The 24,108-nt window shown below is 48.3% G+C and overlaps 1 protein-coding gene across 1 annotated transcript in view; it reads right to left on the bottom strand.

The window, feature by feature from the left end:
* Positions 1-24,108, bottom strand: part of DNAAF8 (dynein axonemal assembly factor 8) — a 99,580-nt gene that overhangs the window by 7,715 nt on the left and 67,757 nt on the right. Inside the window, exons 23-30 of the mRNA XM_054516600.1 lie at positions 22,421-22,495; positions 20,485-20,538; positions 18,430-18,599; positions 10,498-10,693; positions 7,037-7,131; positions 6,024-6,144; positions 3,599-3,819; positions 703-788 (exon numbers count right to left, since the gene is read on the bottom strand). Of these exons, the coding sequence (XP_054372575.1) occupies positions 703-788; positions 3,599-3,819; positions 6,024-6,144; positions 7,037-7,131; positions 10,498-10,693; positions 18,430-18,599; positions 20,485-20,538; positions 22,421-22,495 (1,018 nt within the window). The remainder of the gene's footprint in view (positions 1-702; positions 789-3,598; positions 3,820-6,023; positions 6,145-7,036; positions 7,132-10,497; positions 10,694-18,429; positions 18,600-20,484; positions 20,539-22,420; positions 22,496-24,108) is intronic.

Raw genomic sequence — 24,108 nt, 5'->3', positions numbered from 1 at the left:
AGGAATTTTATTGATTCAGCAGGTCTATTCCCAATGTGAGTGCTAATTTCAGAGAATTCCCTGTATTCATGGAACCATGCTGCTGAGCCTTATGGACACTGCAGGTCCTTAACAAAGGACACAACTCGATTTTTAAAGGTCCTGAGTAGAGGACACATGACTTGGAAACTGGGGGACACTCTCAGGTATTGGGCCACTCATGACAAGAGACATTGGGGGACATGTCCAGGGGAGGGAACAGAGCTGGGGAGGGGCTGAGGGAGCAGGAAAGGGGCTCAGCCTGGAGAAAAGGAGGCTCAGGGGGGACCTTGTGGCTCTGCACAGCTCCTGACAGGAGGGGACAGCCAGGTAAGGGTTGGGCTCTGCTCCCAGGGAACAGGGACAGGAGGAGAGGAAATGGCCTCAGGCTGTGCCAGGGGAGGTTCAGGTGGGATATTGGGGAAATTCCTTCATGGGAAGGGTGGTCAGGCCCTGGCACAGCTGCCCAGGGCAGTGGTGGGGTCACCACCCCTGGAAGAGTTCAAATGTATGGATGTGGCACTTGAGGGCCTGGATTAATGGTGAATGTGCTGGTTCCTGGCTGGACTTGATCTTTCCCATCCTTAACAATTCCATGAGCAGTGACTGACCCAGAACAGGCTGCCCTTGAGTGAGAAGCACAGAAGAGAGGTGCCCCCCCTCAGGGCAGCAGCTCCTCCTTACCTGTCCAGCAGGGAGCCCAGGGAGGTGACAGAGCTGTCCCACTGTGCTGCCAGCACCAGGCAGAACCCATCCTTCAGCAGGGAGCACTGCAAGAGAGGGAGGAACAGAGCTCTGGTGCTGCTCTGCACCTGAACAAGTCTCTAAGTGTGGCTGATGGGTGAGGAACAGGAGCCACAGATCCCCCCAGGCAGAGGCAGTGCCATGTCTGAGGTGTCTGTGATCCCCAGGCAGAGGCAGTGCCATGTCTGAGGTGTCTGTGACTCCCTGAGGCAGAGGCAGTGCCATGTCTGAGGTGTCTGACACCCCCAGGCAGAGGCAGTGCCATGTCTGAGGTGTCTGACACCCCCAGGCAGAGGCAGTGCCATGTCTGAGGTGTCTGTGACCCCCAGGCAGAGGCAGTGCCATGTCTGAGGTGTCTGACACCCCCAGGCAGAGGCAGTGCCATGTCTGAGGTGTCTGACACCCCCAGGCAGAGGCAGTGCCATGTCTGAGGTGTCTGTGACCCCCAGGCAGAGGCAGTGCCATGTCTGAGGTGTCTGTGACCCCCAGGCAGAGGCAGTGCCATGTCTGAGGTGTCTGTGACTCCCTGAGGCAGAGGCAGTGCCATGTCTGAGGTGTCTGTGACACCCCCAGGCAGAGGCAGTGCCATGTCTGAGGTGTCTGACACCCCCAGGCAGAGGCAGTGCCATGTCTGAGGTGTCTATGACCCCCCCAGGCAGAGGCAGTGCCATGTCTGAGGTGTCTCTGATTCCCCCAGGCAGAGGCAGTGCCATGTCTGAGGTGTCTATGACCCCCCCAGGCAGAGGCAGTGCCATGTCTGAGGTGTCTGTGACTCCCTGAGGCAGAGGCAGTGCCATGTCTGAGGTGTCTGTGACTCCCTGAGGCAGAGGCAGTGCCATGTCTGAGGTGTCTGTGACCCCCAGGCAGAGGCAGTGCCATGTCTGAGGTGTCTGTGACTCCCTGAGGCAGAGGCAGTGCCATGTCTGAGGTGTCTGTGACCCCCTGAGGCAGAGGCAGTGCCATGTCTGAGGTGTCTGACACCCCCAGGCAGAGGCAGTGCCATGTCTGAGGTGTCTGTGACCCCCTGAGGCAGAGGCAGTGCCATGTCTGAGGTGTCTGTGATCCCCAGGCAGAGGCAGTGCCATGTCTGAGGTGTCTGTGACTCCCTGAGGCAGAGGCAGTGCCATGTCTGAGGTGTCTGTGACCCTCCCAGCCCTCTGAGTGAAAACCAACCTGGGTGTGTTATCAGTCCCTACCTCTGCTGGAAGCAGGAGCACCAAGACAGGTAAATATTGAGATATTTTAGCAGAAACACTCATTACATGAAGCAGCCCATCTCCCTCCTAGAGAGGGAGAGCAAAGGCTGTGACATTCACCTTTGGCTCAGCAGTGCCAGATCCTTCTGGAAACACCCCAGCTTGCCCAGGGCCGTTTATCTCTGGCAGGAGGAGGGAGGGATGGCTCTGCTCCCCCAGTGCTGGTGTGTCCTTCCTAGAGAGCTGTGCACATTCCCTGTGCAGGGGGATGGATCCTCAGGGGACTCAGGGCACAGGCAAGCAGTGCTCACATTAATTGGCTGCTAGATGTAATTGCTGTTCCATACAGATGTACTTCAAAGAGATGCTGTCAGTTTTTAAAGGCACAACCTGAAAAGATCTTACATGCTCCTATTACAGATAACACCCAAGACTTAGAACTGAGAGCTGGAAGCCCAAATGTTTGTGTTTTGTGAAGGGGCTGCTGTGGTCTGAGAGCCCTTGGGTGATTGCCACTGTCATTACTGTCCCCCCTTGCTTACTCTGTGCTGCTGACAGCACTTTCCTGCACATTCACATTCCACCTCCCAGCTCTGCCCAGGCAAGGTTCCTGACTGGGTGGGCTTCTCCTACACCAAGAGGAAAACGGTCTGGGCCTGGTTTTCTGTTGTGTGGAGCAATGTCAGCTCAGCCCAGCAGCCCATCCTGTGCCCAAACCCCAGGGCTGCACCTGCAGAGAATGGCCTGGGCTGGAAGGGACCTCAAAGCCCACCTTGTCCACCCCCTGCCATGGGCAGGGACACCTCCCACTGTCCCAGGTTCCCCATCCAGCCTGGCCTTGGGCACTGCCAGGGATCCAGGGGCAGCCCCAGCTGCTCTGGGCACCCTGTGCCAGGGCCTGCCCACCCTCCCAGGGAACAATTCCTAATTCCCAATATCCCATTCAGCCCTGCCCTCTGGCAGTGGGAGCCATTCCCTGTGTCCTGTCCCTCCAGGCCTTTGTAAATTGTCTCTCTCCATCTTTCTTGTAGCTCCTTCACTCACTGGAAGGCCACAGTTAGGTCACCCCAAAGCCTTTTCTTCTCCAGGTGAACAATCCCCTATCCCTCAGCCTTTCCTCCCAGCAGAGCTGCTCCATCCCTCTGATCATCCTGGTGCCTCCTCTGCACTGGTTCCAGCAGCTCCAGCTCCTTTCTGTGCTGGGAGCCCCAGAGCTGGAGGCAACACTGCAGGTGGGAAAACCTCAGGCTCCAGGGCACAGCCCAAGAAGAAGAAGGGATTTTTAGCATTGTAGAGGGAGATAAATGGGGTGTGATTAGAGAGGGAAATAGAAACTGTATTTCTATGGAGAAACAAGAGAGCAGACAGCAGCAGAGCACACAGAACAGGGTGATGGCTGACTGGAATGAAACATTCAATGAATGAAGGGTGGATGGGCCATTCCCATGAGGGCTCCCAGGGATGCAGGACCCTCAGGAAGTGCCCCCAGTGCCCACATCACTCACCAGAGGTGCCAGGGCTCAGAGGCAGTGCTGCAATAGTGCCACCAAGGCCTCGGGGCAGCACATCACAGCAAGGCATCATTACAAGGCTCCTCTTTAGTGCCAAGGAAGCAAAGCCCAGCTCCAGCTGTTCCATACCTTTGCTGCAACGCTGCCCTTGGCCCTGCTGAGCATCTGGGAGATGCAGAGAGCCTGGGCTGAGTCCAGCACAGCCAGACGAGCTGCAGTCACCACGAAGCCTCTGCCCAGGAGCTCCTCCAGCAGCGCCACGTACGGGGGCGGCTCCGAGCCCCGCAGGATCAGCCCGGGCAGCACCAGCCACGTGCTGTGCCACAGCTGCTCCAGCAGGGCCTGGCCTGCTGGGAAAACAGCACAACATTGGTGGGGCTCTGCCCCCAGCACCTCTGAGCCCTCTCAGTGCCTCTGCCCTGGCACAGAGGTGTCCGTGGCAGTCGGGGGCACTGTGGCGTTGGGATGGCCTGGGAGGTGCCTGGGGATGAGCCTGGGGATGAGCCCTGGGAGGAGCACTGGGATGTGCCCAAGGGTGTCCTGGGATGTGTCCTGGGATGAGCCCAGGGAGCTGCCTAGGAAGGTGCCTGGGATGAGCCTGGGGATGTGCTCTGAGATGTCTCTGGGAGGTGCTGGGGGATGTGCCTGTGGAAATCCAGGGATGAGCCCTGGGAGGTGCCCAGGGATGTGCTGGGGGATGAGCACTGGGATGTCCTGGGGTATGCCCAGGGATGTGCCCTGGGATGCCCAGAGCTGCTGCACGCCTCTGTGTCCCTGTCTGGAGATCACAAGACAGCAGGAGTGACCCCATTTCAGGAGTCAGACAAGGACAACTGCTGGTTTGCTACAGGAGCTCTTCTTCCATTTCCATTTTTGCCAAGCAGAGAAAGCTGCTAATCCAGCTGCTTTTATAATCCCAAATGTAATTCTGCTCAGCATACGTGAGGCTTAATGTATTTCATATTTTCCTCCTGATAAATCTGTCTGTCCATTAGGCAGCAGCTTGGTGATAATTATTTGCTGGAAGGAGCTTTCCTTGTGTGCAAGAGCTTCCTCTAGTGTCCAAGATGAGCCCAGAACGTGAGTGATGTGTCTGCTTTGCTGGAGGCACTTATGAGACCGTGCCTGACAGTTCAGAGATCACGTGGACTTGCTTTTCCAGGGCAGTAACTCTTTGAAATACATTTCCTGAGACACAAACACATCAGAGCTGTACACAGCTCTCCTTTTTACTCTGCTTAGGCATCTTCAAAGCTGAGATATCCTTGTGTAGCAGGAAATTAGGGGCATGTATTTTGAGATTAGCTCCTGACACTGAGCTGTGCAAAGCCTGCAGAATACCTGTGCTTTCTCCACAACAAGCTGGTTTATTATTTTATTTTGTTTTATGTAATCTTTTCTACAAATCAAGTGATTTGATCACAGCAAACCTGCACTAAGATGATGGGGAAAACACCCTCCTCAAATACCTTGGGACAGATCATCCTTCAGAGACTCCTTGCACAAAAGGGACTTGGTGCTCACCCCAGGAGCAGAGGACTTGATTTACCACCCCCCCTTGCACTTCTGCACCTGCTGGTATGTGACCAATGCCCCCCAAAGTCCTGGCTCAGGCAGGGCTGGGCTGTGATCCTGTCACTTTTTTACCCTGCTCCTCTCCCATCCATAGCAATCCTGAGGTTCCACTGCTGGGATTAAGGACTGCAGTGATCAGGTGTAGCCAGCAACATTTTCTGAGCTGCCCACATCAGTCCTGAAGTTACAGGAATGGGAATAATTGTTCTAAACAATTCTGTTCCCCAGGGACCACCACAGGGATGCTTTCACCTGGTCCCTGCTTGTTTATAAAGGCTTGGGATCAATCCACAACATGCCAAGGTGGGAGCACCCCCTCGTGCAGAGCCCTGCAGCACAGCTGTGTTTACACATGTCCATCAAGTCAAATCAGCAGGAAAGGCCCTGAGGAGCTGCTGCATCCCAGGAAGTGTCAGCCTGGCTGAGGCTCCAGCTCCCAATCAAAGCCAGCCTGGCCATAGCTGGGAGTCATCTGGAGCTGCCAGCTGCTCAGCAGCAGTGGGAGCGGAATGAGAGCTCAGCTCAGCTCAGGAGAGGCCTCTGACCACGCTGCCAGCAGCACTCCCTGCACCAACTGATATTTATCTACTCTCAGCACAGCACAGCTCACCCTGCCCAGCCCTGCAGCCTCTCCAGGGCAGGCTCTGGATGGACACAAAGCACCAGGGCTGTGCTGAGACACCTGGCAGGGCTCAGAGAGGAACAAGTGCTGCTCTGACTCCAGCTGTGCTGTCAGTGCTTGTTCTGCTGCTGCTGTGAAGGTCAGCCCTCGTGGACAGCTCTGTCTGTAAAGCCCTGAAGTGCTGGCAGGTGAACAGTTAAAGGCTGGACTCCCCTGGAGCTGTTCTCTGCAGCTCAGAGCTGTCTCTGCCTTCTGAAAGCACATCAATACCCAATCTTGCTGCCACCAGATGGTTTGTCTTGCTGTCCAATTAATCAATAGCAGCCCCAATCTATAAGAGGAGTTACATTTCCTTACCAGGACTGCCTGGCTGCTCAGAGCCCAGGACACTGGGATGTTTCCCTGGCTCATGGGTGAGGATCTTGTGCTGCTTCCTGATTCCCAGGCTGAGGATCGGGTCGTGTTTCAGGTTATGGATCTGCAGGAGGGAAGGCAGGCAGGGAGGGAGAAGCAAATCATGTGAACACATTACCTAATGAGGAGGGATAACACTCCTCAAGTATTGATTCAGGCAAGCTGTGAAGCTTTTGTTGTTGTGGTGTACTTCTGTAATTGCCAGCCTAGAAAACACCTGCTTGTCTGGAGATACAAGAACATTTTGCATGCATTCTTCTTTTTAATTGAGGTTTAATTCAGTGCAGCATCTCATCATCCTTTTCAAGGTCCCAAATCCAGCCATCATTTTAAAGTCTCCACTCCCAGGTTTTCAAGGCCAGGAGCTCAAACAGAGCCTGGGAGAGTCTGCCAGCTTTCCCCAGTGCCACACTGGGGTGCAGCAGCTCCCTCTGTCCCTGAATGAACTGGCACAGGCAGGATGCCCTGCACTGAGCTGCACACCCACTCCAGGGAGGCCTGTTACACATGTGGCCATTTCCAGAGCTGATCTCCTGGGAGGACCATCTCAGCTGGATCACCTCTGAGCCACAGCAAAGCTCAAACATTTCATCCCTTGGCTGAGCACATCCCAGTCATTTTCACATCATCAGCCATCCCATCCCTGAATGATCCAAAGCTGATAAAAACAGCTCCTGGGTCCAGTGTGCTCAGCAGTCAGGGTGAGGCTGCTGTCCCTGTTACAAAGCAGTGTTGATCTGAGCCCTCCCAAATTCACAGCAGAGCTTGCTGAACAAACACATCTGCAGCAGCTCCTCCCCACCGAGGCTGCTGGGCTCAGTGCAGAGGGAGGAACCTCCCCAGGACCAGGAGAGCCTGGCAGCTCAGGAAACACACCCAGAGCTGCATTATCTACAGCATAATAGCAGAGGAGGCAGGGGACAGCAGGATCAACTCAGGAAGGGGCTCATTCCTACCTCTTGCTCCTGCACTGGCTGACCCTGGGCACAGCACAGCCCTTCTGGGAAAAACAGATTCACATCCTGGACTGCCATTGCATAGGACCTGGAGCCTGAGAGAGAAATACAATGAGAAGATTCTCTCAGGCCATGAATTAAACATTCTCTAGACTCACACTCATCTTTTGGAGAGATTGATGATGTGCAACTCACTGCAGTAATTGCTTTAAAGGCCAGCTGTTCTGTACAGTAATAGCAAACATTTTAAACCATTATATTTAGAATAGTTCCATTGCCTCCTTGGTATTTTGATTCTGTCCTACTATCACTCAGCAGCTTCCTCATGTAAACAAGACTCCTTCTATTTCCTAGCAGTGGAGCTGAGGGAATCATGTTAAGGAGGCTGTGAAACCTTTCAATTCCAGCTCTAAATCCTGTTGTTCCCCTGCTTCTGGATCACACCAGGCTGCCCTTACTGAAGGGGAAGAGCTGCTGATTAGTTAAACAAATGTACTTAGCAACAAATAATGCAGGTCCCAAATACACTGGCAACTCTGACTGACCAAGGAAATCAGAATTAGCACAAGGCACTGCTGGTGGAACAACATTTTTCTGTTCACCTCTGGTCAAGAAATGTAAATTGAGCCTGGAACAGTCAGAGAAATGACATGAGGATGGCTGGGGAAATGGAGAATCCTCTCAAGAGTTAAACCAGACCTTGGCTTGTTTGACCCAACACGACCCAAAGCTGAGAAACAAATCTGATTTCTGAGAAACACTTCAGGGTAGGAAAGGTCAGAGGTGTAAAAGAGCTACTTAAAATAAAGTCCAGTTAATGGCACAGGAACAAATGGGCACAAAGTGTATGTGGCTATATTTAAGTTTGAAAATGGAAGAAGATTTTTAGCTCTCAAAGCTCAGTGACATCCATTCAGTTGGGGTGGGTGCTCATGGAAGGGCCAACATGATGGGGCTGTCTGGGAGGGAATTAACTGAACTCAGGGACTCGAGAGGTCCCTCCAGGCTCAGCAGCTGAATATTTCCCTATAAAGCAACAATGTTATAAAGCATTACTCAGAATGTTTGGAGATTTGTGGATGGAAAATATTAGAGAGTGAAAAGCTATTTCTATTGGAAATAGAATAGACTGTCAATGTGCTGGCACAGATCCATGCTCCTGGGATACCAATATCCTCTGAAATATTCCCACCTTTGAGGCTGCCCATTCAAAGGGTCTCACCTGAGAGCACTCAGCCCTGCTGGAGCACCATAATTCCAGGGTTTGTATAGCCAGAGCCCTTAAGGCAGCAGTTTACAATCCTGAGGTTGTGCTAAATCCCAGTGTATGAGCTGGGCTGGATCCTTTCCATAGCTCCACACCAAACCTCCTGTGCTTCCATCACTGGTGCCATTCCAGAGAACACAAATGCTCCCAAATGAGCCTTTTACTCTCACTTTGCTCAAGGTACAAGACAGTGTAGGGTGCACATGTAAGAGCTCTTTGGATGCAGGAAAAAGCACAAAAAGCACAGTCCAATGACTTCCCCAGCCCAGAGGAGATGGGAGGGTCCAGGTTCACCTCTGCAGCTCAGCCCTACAGGATTAAAGCTGCCTTTCTTGGTTCACCAGTCTCCCTGGAACCCCATCTTCATCTAAATTGCATTTCCTTTGTCACTTTGGGAGGAAATAGTAGGAATTTGCTCTGCTTCAGCCATTAATTGAAGTTCTTCCTCAGCTGGAGCAAAACCAGGAAAGCCTGGTATTCCCTGCTAGGAAAGGAGGACGGGCTTGCACAGTCCCCCAGTTACTCACTGAAGGCTCTTCCAGCTTAACTGTGATGGAGGAAAAGCTCTGGGAGGTGCAGGGGGTTAGGAACACTCCTTTGCTCATGGATAGGTGGCTCCAGGGCAGAGCAGCTGGGCAGATCCATCAGAGTTAGCTCCAGCTGCATCCCTGTTCCTGCAATGAGTGCAGGGGGGCTCTGTGGGCCAGCCCTGCAGCTGGGTCCTGCCAGGGCACAGAGGGCAGGGCCAGCTCTGGGCACAGCTCAGAGCAACCTCAGGTCCCAGCCCAGGGGCCTGAAGGGGGTCAGAACATCCAAGGATCTCTCCTCTCCCACAGGGAGCTCCCTGTAACTCCCAACAGAAATGGGATAAGACTCAGCTCCCCTTGCTCATTTTCACTGAGTTTTGCTGGGGATGCTCCAGCTGTAGCAAACATCTGAAATTTGGGATGTTTATTACCCATTCTTAGCCATGCCTGAGGAGTTTCAGAGCAATCTGGATACACAATCCATTCATTCATCTCAAGAGCAAGAGAAGCAGGAGCTGACAATGGAAAAGTATCGGCTGGAGAGCCCTGATTGGTTCTTTTTGTTTATTTTGGTTTTGGGTCTTTTTTCTTTTTGGTACATGTAGATCCTGCCCTTCAGTCACTCCCACAAATCCTGTGGGATCTCTCCTGAGATCCCAAGTCCTCAGGTTCTGCAGCAAGGGCTTGGTTCTCTCTCCCAAGCTGTGGCTCCTTCCCTCCCTGCCAGTTCTCAGCAGCCCACCTGACATGGATGGAAATAGGGAGTGACTTCACAGCCCAGGCACAACGGGAAAAGCCAAAAAATCCAATGGATCTTGTCAGGAAAGTTCCTCTGGGACTCTGGGCACACAGTGCCTGCCAGCTCACCTGAGTTTACAGAAATTATTGCTTTATTTTTTTATATTCCTTTAAGTATTAGAGCAAAATCAGTGCAACACTGAGGAGAAACACAGGCAGGGAGCTACCAACCCTTAATTCCATGTGAATTTTGGATTGACATCCTTGCCTCCTTGTGGCAATGATGCTGGGCTCTCCAGAGGCTGCTCTCTCCAGGGATATTAATTCCAAGGGTGCTGCCTTGCCCTGTGCCTCTGCCCCTGTGCCAGCTGCAAAGAGCCTTTCCAGAGGGGAAGCAGCTGAGTTTCCCTGCTTGCCTCAGCAGGTTGGGGTCACCTCTGTCCTGCCAGCCCTCAGCACTGTGAGAGGTTACAGGATGTGCTGGAGTCTTTGGGAAATCTTGGAGCTGGCCAATGGGTAATGGAGACATCAGGAAGGGACACACAGGCAGGGAATGGGTAAGGGAGACATCAGGAAGGGACACACAGATGGGTTCTTGGGAATAATTCCAAAATAACCAAGCTAAAAGTACAAAATGACCAAGCAAGAAAGAGATCAAAGGAAATCTGTTCTGATAAAGCCAGAGCTGGGGCTGCTCTGGGAGGAAGCCTTTTGGAATTTATCTTCTGGGAGAATATTTCATTGCTTGAGACACACTCAGCTCAGCCACCAAGAACACAGGGAAACTTTCCTGGGGAATAATGTCCTGCAGTGCCTGCCAAGGCTGGATCTGTAGTGACAGATCTAGTGACAGGAGGGAACAAACATAACATAACACACTGTCTAGTTGTGTATCTTAGCCTTTGGAGTTTTCTTTCACAAAAACCTACCATAAAATCCATTCTGGACTGTGCTGGTGCCATACTGAGCCCTCCAGAGGCGTGGATCCAGTGCCTGGGCCAGCTGAGGATCCTCTGGTCCCAGGAGATCCATCAGCTTCTTCACAGCATTGGGCCTCTGCAGGCACAGCACGAGGGCAGTGCCCGAGGTCAGGTAGGCACAGTGAGCTTCTACAGCAGCTGGATCCTGAGAGAAATCAGACATGAACAGGTCATGAGGAGCTGCTGAGCACTGGGAACATCCCAGCTTTCCTTTGGCTGGGAGGGAAAGTTGTGAGTAAGTAAATCTGCTGTTGCTCCCTGTTTTCTCTCCTCTTTAATACACTGCTGATGTCACAGACATGTTTTATGGAAAATCCTTTCCTTGGGATTTTTCCTCCTGAGAAGCTGAGAGGCCTCAGGAACAAAATGTAACCAATGGTTATCTGCTGCTGTGGAATGCAACAGGTGCAGCTGGGATTGGGCTCATGTGGTTGTTTCTAATTAATGCCCAATCACAGTCAGCTGGCTCAGACTCTCTGTCCGACACACAAGCCTTTGTTATCATTCTTTTTCTATTCTTAGCCAGCCTCCTGATGAAATCCTTTCTTCTATTCTTTTAGCATAGTTTTAATATAATATATATCATAAAATAATAAATCAGCCTTCTGAAACATGGAGTGAGATCCTCATCCCTTCCCTCATCCTCAGACCCCTGTGAATGCTGTCACACTGCTGGTGTACTAAAGATTCCAAAATCTGGAGTTCAGGCACCAAGCAGTGCCCATTTTGTGCCCATTTGTTCCTGTGCCATTCTCTGGACTTTATTTTAAGTAGCTCTTTTACACCTCTGACCTTTCCTACCCTGAAGTGTTTCTCAGAAATCAGATTTGTTTCTCAGCTTTGGGTCAAATGAGCCAAGGTCTGGTTTAACTCTTGAGAGGATTCTCCATTTCCCCAGCCATCCTCATGTCATTTCTCTGACTGTTCCAGGCTCAATTTACATTTCTTGACCAGAGGTGAACAGAAAAATGTTGTTCCACCAGCAGTGCCTTGTGCTAATTCTGATTTCCTTGGTCAGTCAGAGTTGCCAGTGTATTTGGGACCTGCATTATTGTTGCTAAGTACATTTGTTTAACTAACCAGCAGCTCTTCCTGTGACATCCAGCAGGTCACAGGAGGGCTGTTCCTTCAGGGGGACATCTGGATCAGGAGGAAGCACAGGCACAAACAAGAACCAGGGTCATAAATACCCTGGGATGAGGAGCCACGTTTTAATTCTTCAGCTGATGTAAAGTGATGGATCACAAACACCAGAGCTTTGCTTTTTGAATTCACAAATGGCAGGAACCCCACACACCCCCTGCTTCTCCTGAAGAGTGAACTCCTGGCACCAGTTGGGATCAGGATCTACAGAATTTAAAAGCAGGAGGGTCAGACCAGGGGCTGCAAGAAATCAGTTTGTTCTCCTGGCCTTGTCTGATGCCCTTTGCTGCACAGCAGATTCCTCCACCTTTGCCTCTTTCCCAGGCACAGTCAGTTCAGCCCATGCCCACCCTAGGCAGAGCTGTGGGGGTCACAGCACCCTGAGATTGTGCACTGGGGAAGGATGAGAGGAAATGTCAGAACCAACCACTGCACTGGTGAGGAGAGGCTGCTCTGAGGGCTGGGGACAGACAGACTGACAGCTCTGGGACCCTGGGACAGGCAGCAGAGCTGGGGCAGGTGGGTGGCAGAGCTCTCTGGCCTTGCTGCCTGCTTTAATCAAGGGAAACCTTGGGAAGCCAGGCCTGCTGCAGATGTCTGGGCTGGGCACAAGGTCAGGGTGCCCACAGCAGCTGCAGCTCTGCCTCTTCCTGCTCCTCCATCTGAATAACAGGGCAGGAGCACCCAGTTCTGCTCTTCCTGCCCTTCCAGCTGAACAATGTGGCAGGAGCATCCAGTTCTGCCTCCTCCTGCCCTTCCAGCTGAATAATGTGGCAGGAACATCCAGTTCTGCCTCTCCTGCCCCTCCATCTGAACAAGGTGGCAGGAACATCCAGCTGTGCCTCCCTGCACCCCACAGAGCAGCAGCCAGGGCTGGATGTTCTCTCCAGTTTAGAAAACAAGGGCATTTCCAGCTCCCTGCCAGAATCAACCCATGGCTGTTTATTTTTTTTTCCCCCAGTTTTTGAGGAAATAAAAACAAGAGGGGAGGGAAACCAGCATTTGATTCAGCTGAATCACGTCATTCACAGAGGTTTTAATTCCTCTATTTTTTAATCTTCTAAAAGCAGCAGAGGATAGCAATTCTCTAGATAAAACATTTCCAAAAGCAAATCCTATCACTTCATTTAAAAATATGGAGATAAAACACTTCAAGGCCTCTCTGCTTTTCTATCACGTGAAACCATTCAGTGCCTTTGACCCAAATCTTCTCTCACTCCCTGCTCCTAAATTGCATCTCTGAGAAGTAGGTTATGAATTGACAACCACGGGCTCAAGCCTGATATTCCCTCCTCTTTGCAAAATATTTAATGAGAAAATCCCTCTGTGCTTAAATTGGTGAGGTATTTAGGGTCGGGTGTGGTGTTTGTCAGTGCTCTGCCCCCTGGGCACAGGGTCACAGCTGTCACTCAGGGGCTCTCTGGTGACAGCAGCTCTGCTTGTATGAGGATGAAGAATTTCAGCTTGTCACAGTGCACTGAGAAATGGTGACATTCATTCAGTTCTGTATAATACAAAATAATCCCTTCCTGCTTGAAAATTTTTGTTAGTTAAAAAAATGGATTTAATCCACTTTTCTATGGGTTTTCTCTTTGGGCAATGAAAAACCAGTGATATTTTTCATGACAACTTTCAAAAAGACTGATAAAACATATCAATATTCATCCAGGTTGGAAACAGCTGCAAAGAAAACATTCAGTTTCTGTCAAACAGACCAGAATAAATGAAAGTATTTTGTTCCAGAGCTTCTAACCAGTAATTTTAGATCTAAATAACAAAACTCTTTTGTCTTTTGGTTGTTCCCCAGGAAATCCACAGGCTTGTGGTTGAAGATGATGTTGTTTCTAATGGTCACTGATGGTGCCAAGGAGCTTCTGGCAGCTCCTCTCACTCTTCACACCACTGCAGACTGCCAGCCTGCTGCTGCCTTCATTCCCTTCATCCCCATCCTGCTGCACATCCCTGTGCAGCTGCCTGCAATTCAGGGAGCAGTTTCCTTGAGAGGAGGAAGTTCCAGCTGTGCCCTGGCCCGGGAGGACTGAGGGGATCAAAGAGCAGAGGAATTACCTGGCTGCATTTACTGCTGGAAGCACAGGATGGGGCTGGAGGGAACCCTGGAGCTCCTGAGTCCTGCTCTGGAAGCACAGGATGGGGCTGGAGGGAACCCTGGAGTTCCTGAGCCCAGTCCCTGCTGCTGCAGGGAATCCCCTGTGGCTGCTCAAGTCTGGTCAGTGAGAGAAAGTCAGATAAACTTTCCCAAGCCTTGTCCTGAGGGAGCTTGAGAAAGCTCAGAGAAAGAATTAAAATAATCCTTAATCTTCACAGCTGGTGTTTTGAACAGGTTGTTTCTTGTAAGATGTTTACAAAAAAGGTGCTGTTGCTAATTAGCCAATGGTGTGAGAGGTGTTGATGAGGACCAATCAAGTCCAGCTGTATCCTGTCTATAAAAATAATGTGGTGTATAATAAACTGGGCATTTGCCTTCTGAGACTTGGAGTGTGTATATTGCTTTATTCACCTGTCCTCAATACAACAGCAACAATCCCCCACAGCAAGATCAGGCCCCAGTGGAAAAAGAAAGCCCAAGCTGCCAATCTGCAGAGGCTGGGGTCTGCTGGATGAGCCCTGAAGGGAGGGAGATCCAGCAGAGCCCCCTGGGAACAGGCTCTCCTTGCTTGCTGAGCACCACCAGGTCAGGCTGGAAGCTGGGGAGACAATGTCAGCTCTGTTTACATGACCTTTACTTTCTATAATCATTACTAAAGTGCAGATAAAACATCTTGTTGTGGCTCCTGTGGCTTGATAACCTCAGCAAAGAGCAGAGCAGGTGTTTTTTCTCATGCTCCAAAGGCCACATGCCTCTCTGAGCTCAGGGGGACTATTTCAGTTGGAGAAGCAATCACAGAGCTGAGCTGCTGCTGCTGCCAAGGTTATTTGTCAAGTGTATGTAAATAATACATTAGAAAGGAAAAGGAGATGTGAGGTTGTCTTGCTTGCAGTGAATAAACCCAGATTTGCTCTCAAAACACAACAAACCAGCACTTGGGAGTGCTTGGGGGCTCTCTAGAGATGGATTTTGGAGCATGCTCCAGGTGGAGTGAGAAGAAGCCCTGGACAGAACTTCTGGCAGGGACAGACACACTGGCTCCATCTTCTTCAGCAGGATATTTCATCATCTCATCAGTCCATATAAATATCTGCAAGGGTGTCAGGGGGTAGTGCCAGGCTCTCTGCAGCAGTGCCCAGTGACAGGACGAGCAGTAATGGCCAGAAATTAAAACACAAGAAATTCCACCTCCACCTGAGGAAGAACTTCCTTCCATGGAGGGTGGCAGAGCTGTGGAACAGTCACCCAGGGAGGGCTTGGAGTCTCCCCCTCTGGAGACATCCCAAACCACTGGATATATCCCTGTGGCTATAGGGATCCTGCCCTGGCAGGGGGTGGGGCTGGGTGATCCCCAGAGGTCACAATCCAAACCCAGGATTATCCCAACTGGGGTTCTGTGACCTGCTAAATGTCAGCAATTTGCTCCCATTTTAGGAGCCTCATTTGAAGCCCACCATTGCACCCCTTTGTGCCATGGGCTGAGGAGAAAATCCATCATAAACATTCCTCCCATCCAAAAGCTGTCCATGGAATTTAGCTGGAACAAACAGCCCTGCCCCCATGGCTGCCATTGAGCCACTTACCCACTGGATTTTGCAAATAACCCAGTCCCTGGAGCCTGCTCAGGCTTTTTCCAAATCTCCCTACTTATCTGGGGAGCTCAGCCTTTCCCAGCCCTCCCCAGTGTGAGCCATTCCTGCTGCTCTGAAAAGGAGCAGGGCCCCTGCACAGCAGAAAGCATTTCCCACTGTCTGCTCCCCTTCAGCAAAGGCAGACTGTTCTCTCTCTGCTTCCTCACTTTCAAACCCTGCTTTTTTCCTCATGAACAGTCTGTAATTTTTATCCTCATTAGTCACCAGCTTTTCAAGGCAACTGAATCAATGCTCAACAGCTGCTCTGGTGTGTTGGAGAACTCCAAAAACAAGGAAATTTTCAGGAAACAACCTCTCCTCACATTTACCCCTCAGGCATCTGCATTGCTTCCTGAGGATATTTGAGGTTTTTAAGATGTTTTCTGTTTCAGATGATCAAAAAGGCATTTTGTCTTTAGCTCTGTGATTAAATAACATTGGGAAGCACATGCCCATCAACCCTAATGGCCATTATATCTGTCTTGCCAGTGTAAATATTTCAAACTCAGATGCCTGTGCTCACTGCCACCATGCAGAAGGTGTTAATTGTTCCAGAGCACTGCCTTGTGCATGTGCCTGCTTTCTTCTGGAAGTCTCTACCAAGAATTTCTATGAGACAATGTTATAAACTTTCCAAACTTAACCCAAGTGCAATATCAATTATAAATGTTTGTTTTTTATAAAGTCAAGTGGTTAAAGGTCTTCAGGAAAGCAATCAAATAACACAGATTGTTTTTCCCTAAGGGAAAGTAAAAAAATAATAATCCAACTCCTCTCAAATGCCCAGAGTTCAGCTCCCTGGCTGTCACAGTATCCTTACACTCAGGGTACGTCAGGTTGAGGAAAGAAAAGGTTTCTAATGCCATGAAAGAGCAGAAACAAACATCTATTTTTAGCTAATCAACCCCACAATGCCTTAAGATTTAAGAACCCTCTTTATTGCCTATTAGACATGAGCAAGGACAATTTCCTCTCCTTGCTGGGGATTTTTACAGCCTGGCTCCCAGGGTTCAGCTGTGTCTGCAATGCAATCTCAGGTAACAGCACCCCAGAGATGTGCATTCCCTGGCAGGCAGGAGGCTGTCCCAACTTTAACCACATGGAATAAAGCCAGGCACACGTGCTCCCTGGATGTGCCCTACCTGGAATGACCTGGGGCAAGGAACAGAGTGTTGGGAAGGATGAAAGTTTGACAAGAAAGTCTCACAGATATGTGTGTGCTTAGCAGAAAGATTTTTGAATGTAAAATCTGAAGAAGGAATAGAGATGGAAGCAAGTTTTGATATAGAAGAAAAAAATTCCTGAGCCAGTCTCACTGGCTAACCAAGGAGGCAAAGGGTGTGTGAGTTAGAAGGGGTTTTTATGGCTTAGAGCAAAGGATAAACCTACCCCAAACAAGAAGATGTTTTTACCAAGCAGAAAGAGAGCACAGGCAAACAAGGCAGCAAATGTGGCAAGTAGAAAAAATATCTCAGAATTTTCCACTGCAAGAAAACTGAAAAACAACTTCTAGCTTAAACAGTAATGTACTGACTTTTAGTGATTGGAAAATAGTAAATATGGTAATTATAGCAGTTATGATAGGCTATAGATAAAAGTTAAGGTATAGATTGGTTCTACTGTATTAAGATGCTCAGCAAAGTAAAGTAAATAATGCATTGTAACCAAAAGAAAAGTCTATAATGCATTGTAACCTAAACCAAAGGGTCTCCAGGCCTGCCTGCAGCTGGGGCTGACAGCTGTGGGCACAGCTCTGTCACCCATGACCCTGCACTGCTGTAACATCTTGGATACAATAAACTGCATTTTGGATACAATAAACTGCATTTTAGAGAGCAGCCTGGAGTCCTGCATCTCTCATTCAGGCTCTTACATCAGAGCACACCTGTTTGGCAGAGCTGAACAGACTCCTGAGAGGTCTGTACTGCCCACATCCTCCCCAAAGTTTCGTTTGGGAGAAACCAGGGCTGTCTTTATGGCCTGTGATAAAAGCAGCCCTCAGCTCTCTCTGTGCTGATGTGGTGCAGATCTGATTGTTTCATGTGAAATACAAAGCTGTGTTTGATCTCAGGTACATACAGACAATGTGTGTATTTGTGATTGTAATATGTGTGGAAACCGACCATGGGACAGTTATAAAGATGAATTCTAATAATAACTGAGGAAAGTAAAGCATGGAAGAAGGCCTTTGAACCTATCTTTTGTTCACAATTAACCTTTATAAGTCTTAAGTTGATTTAGGAGCATTTGAATTAAAGATGTTGCTTTGTGACAAGAACTTTCTTCTTGTAGTTAAGCCTTAAAGAGTTTTGCAAGAATAACCTTTTGAAGTATAATTTTAGAATATTGCTTGTAGTAAGGATCTTTGAAACTATAGCTGTAGAATACATAAAAAGGAAACATGCTTTTCTCATGCCTTAACAAAACAGTGAAAGCAGCTTGAGAAAGGAAGGTGAACATCAACTCAAGGATTAATAGTTTTGACCAAGGGAAGCTGGACATCACTGTTATGAGATTTATAGTCCTTGCAATCAAAAGGTGGACCCACATCTGGGGAGCTGGACCTCACCAGATGGGATACTCCTTCCTTCTTTTGGAAACTGGACCACCACTATCTGGGGATGCTCCTTTTGGGATACATCCTGAGAAAAACTAAACCACAATAGTGTAGAGAATTGTGACGTAAAAATTGGGAATAGAAACTGCTGATGAGTAAAAATTGGAATAGAAACTGCTGAGAAAGCTGATGAGTACCCCTATAAATACCTGTAAGCCTCAACTATGGGTGTGCAGTTGGAGGGAAAACTTCCCCCACTGTACCCAGCGCTGTATTGCTCATACTTGACCATATTAATTACTAAATTGATTGCTGCTTGAATATTGGCCTAGTCAAGCTTCTCATTTATAACATTCCACACAGCTCTGAAATCCCAGGTGGGAACTGCTGGGCTTTTCAGGAATGGATTATCCCCAGCTCATCCCTTTCCTCCCTCCACTGACCTGCTGCAGCTCACAGGGCAGGAGAGAGGCAGCAGCAGCCGCTCCCAGCTCCAGGTGCTTCATCCCAACCACGCAGAATTTCTCCAGGTGCAGATCCCGGAGGATCCTGGGCAGCCCCCGGCTCCACACCCCAGGTTTGATCAGCAGCACCGTGCAGAGAAGCTGTGCCCCTGCAATAAACACAGAGGGGTTTGTTTACTGCCCTGGGCATGGGGAAATCCAGCAGGAAGTTCACAAAAATACCAAAAAAAATGATTCCATAAAAAGCCTGAGCATAGAGGATCATTTATTGATTTGGGTTTGCTTTGTTGGGTTTTCAGATGAAAAATGTATCTGAAACAGACCAAGCTTGGAGGTTTCTCCATCAAGGAAATCTGCTCCAGGTCCTACAAGTTCTTGTGGCAGCTCTGTCAGTAAGACTCAAACCTTTATATTACAGATTAATGTTTTAAGAGAGATAAAAAATTCCCTTTTGCATTTTTCATGTGAACCATGGTGATTATGCGATGAGATCCTTGAGCAGCTCTTACATTCTTACTCTGGTGTTCTGTGTATTTTAGAGCTCTGTTTCAGAGAGGCACTGACAACCCTGACAGGTCCCAATTAATGTCATAAACCAATAATTAATTGAATTGTCTTTACCAAAATTGACATTCCAGAAAAAACTTTCTGCTTCTGACACAGCTCTCCCAGCAGAGCTGCCAGGAAGGTGCAGCACTATGAGGAGCAGAAAACAAACCAGACCAAGGAAGTTTTGCTGTCTGATGAAAATGGATTTAAAGGCAGAAAAGACATAAATCCAGTTTTTAAATGACAGCATTTTCAAATTTTTAGTCTTGCTAAAGTACTTGCTACCAAGAGTATAGTTAATATTTTATCCTTATAACATCTTCTGGAGATTTATTGGCAAGTGCAGTGTCAGAACCAGTCTGTGAGGCCCAGGAACTGCTGGTGCTGAACCACATCAATCAGCAGGAGCACAGGGGAACATCCTACAGGCTGCTGAGACTGATCCAAGCTGATCTGTTTGGGTACAAAACATGTCATTTTCTGTTTCTGTACACCCCAGTACTAATCACACAGATGTCAATGCAGTAAAGCATCCACAAGGCTCCCTCCAACTCAATGCTGTTATTTCCAGGTGACAAGCAGGGCATGGCACAGAAACACAGGATCAAAAATAAAAACCAAGATGATTTTCTCCCCACATGATATGGAAACTTAACCCTTGTGCTGCAGGGAGCCCTCCTGTTACAGATGTGCTGTTTTCCTCACATCATTCCTGAACAGAAAGGTTCCATAGCAACAGCCTGGAAGTGCAGGGAGCTGCTGGGCTCCGCCTCAGCAACCTCACCCCTGTGTGTTATGTAAGCACTCAGTGGCCTCCAGATGTTTTCCTCACCATCTGCTACGTTTTTGGGCAGATATTCTCATTATTCTGCTGTGTGAGTCACTACCTGCTGCATATTTAGGGATTTTAGACACTTCAGAAGGATTGCCAGCTTGGTTTGGTCAGACACCTTGTCACCCAGAGCTGGCTTTCTCTCCTCAGCAATTAACAAGTAACAAGAACAAGAGAAAATACCACTAATTACCAATGGAACAATCTCTGCTGATCATGAATTAGCAGAGGGACCTGTTTGGCAACCTTCAAACCTGCCTGGTTTCCAGTTTTGGCTGCTCAGAGCCTTTCCTGGTCTTTATTACATTTCTCTACTTTGTAATATTTTTAGATCCATTCCTCACAATCCTTTCCTTTTTGCCTCCCCCAAAAAATTATTACACAGGTTTTGATTTCATAGCCTAACTGTGAAAATAGAGTTTAGTTTATATGCTATTTATAGATAATAGTTCAGATAGGTGTGACTTCAAATAAGTGGGAACTCAAGCAGGTAGCACATTTCCAGGCATGCTCAGAGTGCATCAGGCTGGATTCCAGCCTAAGGAAAATGTTGGTATCATCCTTTTTTTGCTTATTTTGGGTTGGTACATTCAGATGATTTAGTTCCACCAAGTCCTTGTCAAAGGACATTTTCCCATTTGCTCTTCTCTCACCTGCTTGAAGGAAGGAAAACAGGGATTCTGCTCGGCACCTCCAGCTCTCACCCACTACAGGAGAGAAGCAGATTTGAGTGAGTTTGGTGTGCTCTGAGACAATCTGAGAATTGTGCTATCATCTCTACATAAAGCAGCCAATATAACACACTGATATTTTAGGGTGTTACACTGGGACATGGATGGATTGATTTCAGATGTCCTGGGGTACCCTGGGAGGGGTCACACTTCCCCCTTCTCTGGTAATCCCAGGAGCACAGGCTGAGCAGGGCTGCAGGTCCTAAATTGCTGAGTTTGCAGGGGTCCCCAGGACGAGGTGAGAGATGAGGAATCTGGCTTTATGTTCCCAGAAGGCTGATTAATTATTTTATGATATTATATTATATAAAAGAATGCTATACTAAAACTATACTAAAGAAAGAGAAAGGATACACACAGAAGGCTTAACAAGAATGACAATGAATAACTCATGACTGACTCCTCAGAGTCTGACACAGCTGATGGTGATTGGTCATTAAGTAAAAACAATTCACATGAAACCAATCAAACATTGACCAGCTGGTAAACAATGTCCAAACCACATTCCAAAGCAGCAAACACAGGAAAAGCAATCAGATAATTATTGTTTTCATTTTTCTCTGAGGCTTCTCAGCTTCCCAGGAGAAGAAATCCTGGTGAAGGGATTTTTCAGAAAATATGACAGTGACACTAAATCATGTTGGATCTTGGTTACCTTTTCTGGGATTTCAGGGAGTGGTTAACAGTGTTTTTAAACCTATATGTGCTCTTTATATTCCACAGTCAGGTCAGATGCTGCCCTGTTTCTGGTGTTTTGATGTTCTCTCAGAAACAAAGAGGGGCTGTGGATCCTGAGTGCTGCTGATAAAACCTCCCTGGCACTTCCCCAGGCAGCCAGGAGTGGCTGCTCCAGTGGTTCTCCAGGAGAGCAGAACAGGATGAAAGGAGTCTGGGGAATCAGAACTTAGGACAAAAGCCAACAGAGAATATTCCTAATTTCTATAGTTCCTACAGTCTAATGTAAAACCTGCAGTGACCTGGAGATGAGCACAATCAGGACATGAGAATTGAGAAGTTATCAAGGTCTAGGGCACAGTGAGGGGAATCCTGCATCAGACTGATAAAATACTTTCTTTTCCAGTGACTGGCAAATTTAGCCACTGTGACATGCAAGGTAGATAAGAAAAACTAAAATCTGTTTGTCAAAACAGAATTACCTTTTTTTTTGTATTACTGTCCAAAATCCATGTCTATCTACTTTCCATAGTTATGTATCTGGAAGGTATTTAGCCACAGAGTTGATTTTTTTTTTTCCTAATGAGCCCTCTTTCTCTTTCCACATGTTTGTTGCAATAATAAGAGCACAGATAACAGGTGGAACCAGCCCTGAGGTCCTTGCCTTGTCTCATAAGCTTTTAGCCCATCCTCCCAGCACCAGCTTTTTTTCCTTGGTGCTGGAGTTACCTGAGAGGACTCTCAATATCTGTGAATCCCATGGTGACCTGGGCAGAACTGGGATGTAAATGACAGAGACATAGGAAATGCACCTTCTGCTCTGATTTCACCTCTCTAAAACATCATGAAAATAATCATTAAAAATCATCATTTCTGGGATCCACACCTGAAAAAGGCTGCTAAAGAGCTGACATCAATTACTTTTCCAGCTGACCTTGCACACCATCCCTCAGCAGGTGGTTCTCAGGACTGTGGAGAGGAAATGTGACAATACTCACACCTTCCCCCAGCACCATGGGGACCCAGCTGGCCTTTCCTCCCCAACTGCCTGGCATGAGGATGTCCAACCAAATGTTTACTGATCCCATTTCAAAGGCTCTGACAGAAGACACACAGTTTTCTTCAATCTATTTAAGAGTCTAAAATAACTTGGGTTTTTTTTCAAGAGGCAGCTGGTGCTTACCTGTGGTCTTCCCTTCAGTCCTGGGGCTCCTGCCAGGTGGTGGCAGGAATTTCCCAGCAGGGCGGTGTTCTACATCTGGAGAAGGAAGGACAGGAATTTTTATGGATTCAAGATGGGGAACCTTCAATGTCTGGGGCAGGAGGGTGACAAAAGTAATTTTATTTAGCAGGGCAGATGTTCAACCTGCTACAAAATATCCTTGAGCACAGAGGTCTCTCCATTCCTCCCACAACAATAAAAACACAAGGAAAAAATGGAATTACCTTATAAAAGGGATTGCAGGATGCTGAAGTTTGGCCTCAGCTGTGCTCTTTTGTTCCTCACAGTGGCTTTGGTGCAAAAGGCTGGCACTGCCATTACAACCTCCCTCAATAAACTGAGCTCACAGCTCTGCTTTCCTCTTATCCTGCCTTTCCATCTCAAGATAACTTTAATTAAGGGCTGCAGTGCATGAACTCTTTAGAGTTTTAGCCACCACTTTGGGGTGTCTGATGCCTTCTCTTCTGAAGGTTCCTCTTCTTGCTCACCAGTCTCACAGAGGACACCCCCATAGTTCACTGACAAATCAAACTTGCTGTGAGCCTAAACCCAGGATCTTTTCCCAGACAAATCCTTTTTCATGGTATTCAGCAAAGCAAATTTGTTACTGCACACTACACAGGCACAGTGGGTTTGACACAAGTGGCTAAGTTTGTGTTGATGACAAAGGACTTTTCTTCCCCAAGGAAAGATAAAGGAAGGGCTGTAAATTCAAAGCACGAATGCACTTATGGGACTGCATCATTCCCCTTCAGCTGATCCATGGTGTTACCACAATCTTTGATTTCTCTCTGCTTCTGAGTAATCATAAAATCTTACAATGGCTTGGGTTGGAAGGGACCATCTTGTTCCAGCTCCCTGCCAGAAACTGTCAGGGCTCAGAACTGTTTCTCTCTGGGTGAGAGGAGTCAGGCAGCCCCAGTTCTTCTCTGAACATTTCACATTAAAAGAAAACCGTGGGAGCTTGTATTCTGCTGCTCTAAACCATCCAGTATCAATAACCCCACAGTCTGCACAGTGATTTAGTTTTAAGAAGCATGGCTATACATTTCCTGCTACAGGAGGAAACTATCAAATTTACTGTGCTGAAAGATCGATGCTGGCACACATCACTGAACTCTGAGAAGCTTTTGACAGCAAAGGTCTCCATTCCTCTCTTCATTCTCCTCCAGGATAAAAAGAAATTCTCAAGAAATCCATTTTCTTACAGACTGGTCACACCTTCAATCTCCTTGAGCACAGGGCAAGGCTGAGGCATCAAGCTGCAAGTCTGGCACCACAATTAGGGGCCCATATTTAGGTGTGAGAGCTCTTGGGCTCTATTCTTCAGGTTCTCTTACAGAAAGGGTTTAAAATGCATGGTATTATTTACTGATCCTGCCAATTGCTCTGATATCTAATTAGTACTTATGGGATACCTCAAGATCATCAGAAAGGGCACCAGCCACGTTAATTAAAAAAGCCACCTTGCAGGTGACCTCAGCTGGCTCCTGCTGGGTTCACTGCCTCATCTTAATTCAGCCAAGCACAGAGTTTACCCCCACATTATTACATTTTCCTGTGCCTGAGAAAACCCCCAGCACTGGGTTCCTTTGCCCAAGCTCAATCAGCTCCCACACCCCCTAGAGCTGAGGAGAACACACACACTA

Source organism: Molothrus ater, chromosome 16 (genome assembly GCF_012460135.2).
Source record: "Molothrus ater isolate BHLD 08-10-18 breed brown headed cowbird chromosome 16, BPBGC_Mater_1.1, whole genome shotgun sequence".
Lineage (NCBI taxonomy): Eukaryota > Metazoa > Chordata > Aves > Passeriformes > Icteridae > Molothrus > Molothrus ater.
This window is presented reverse-complemented; position numbering and strand designations above follow the sequence as displayed.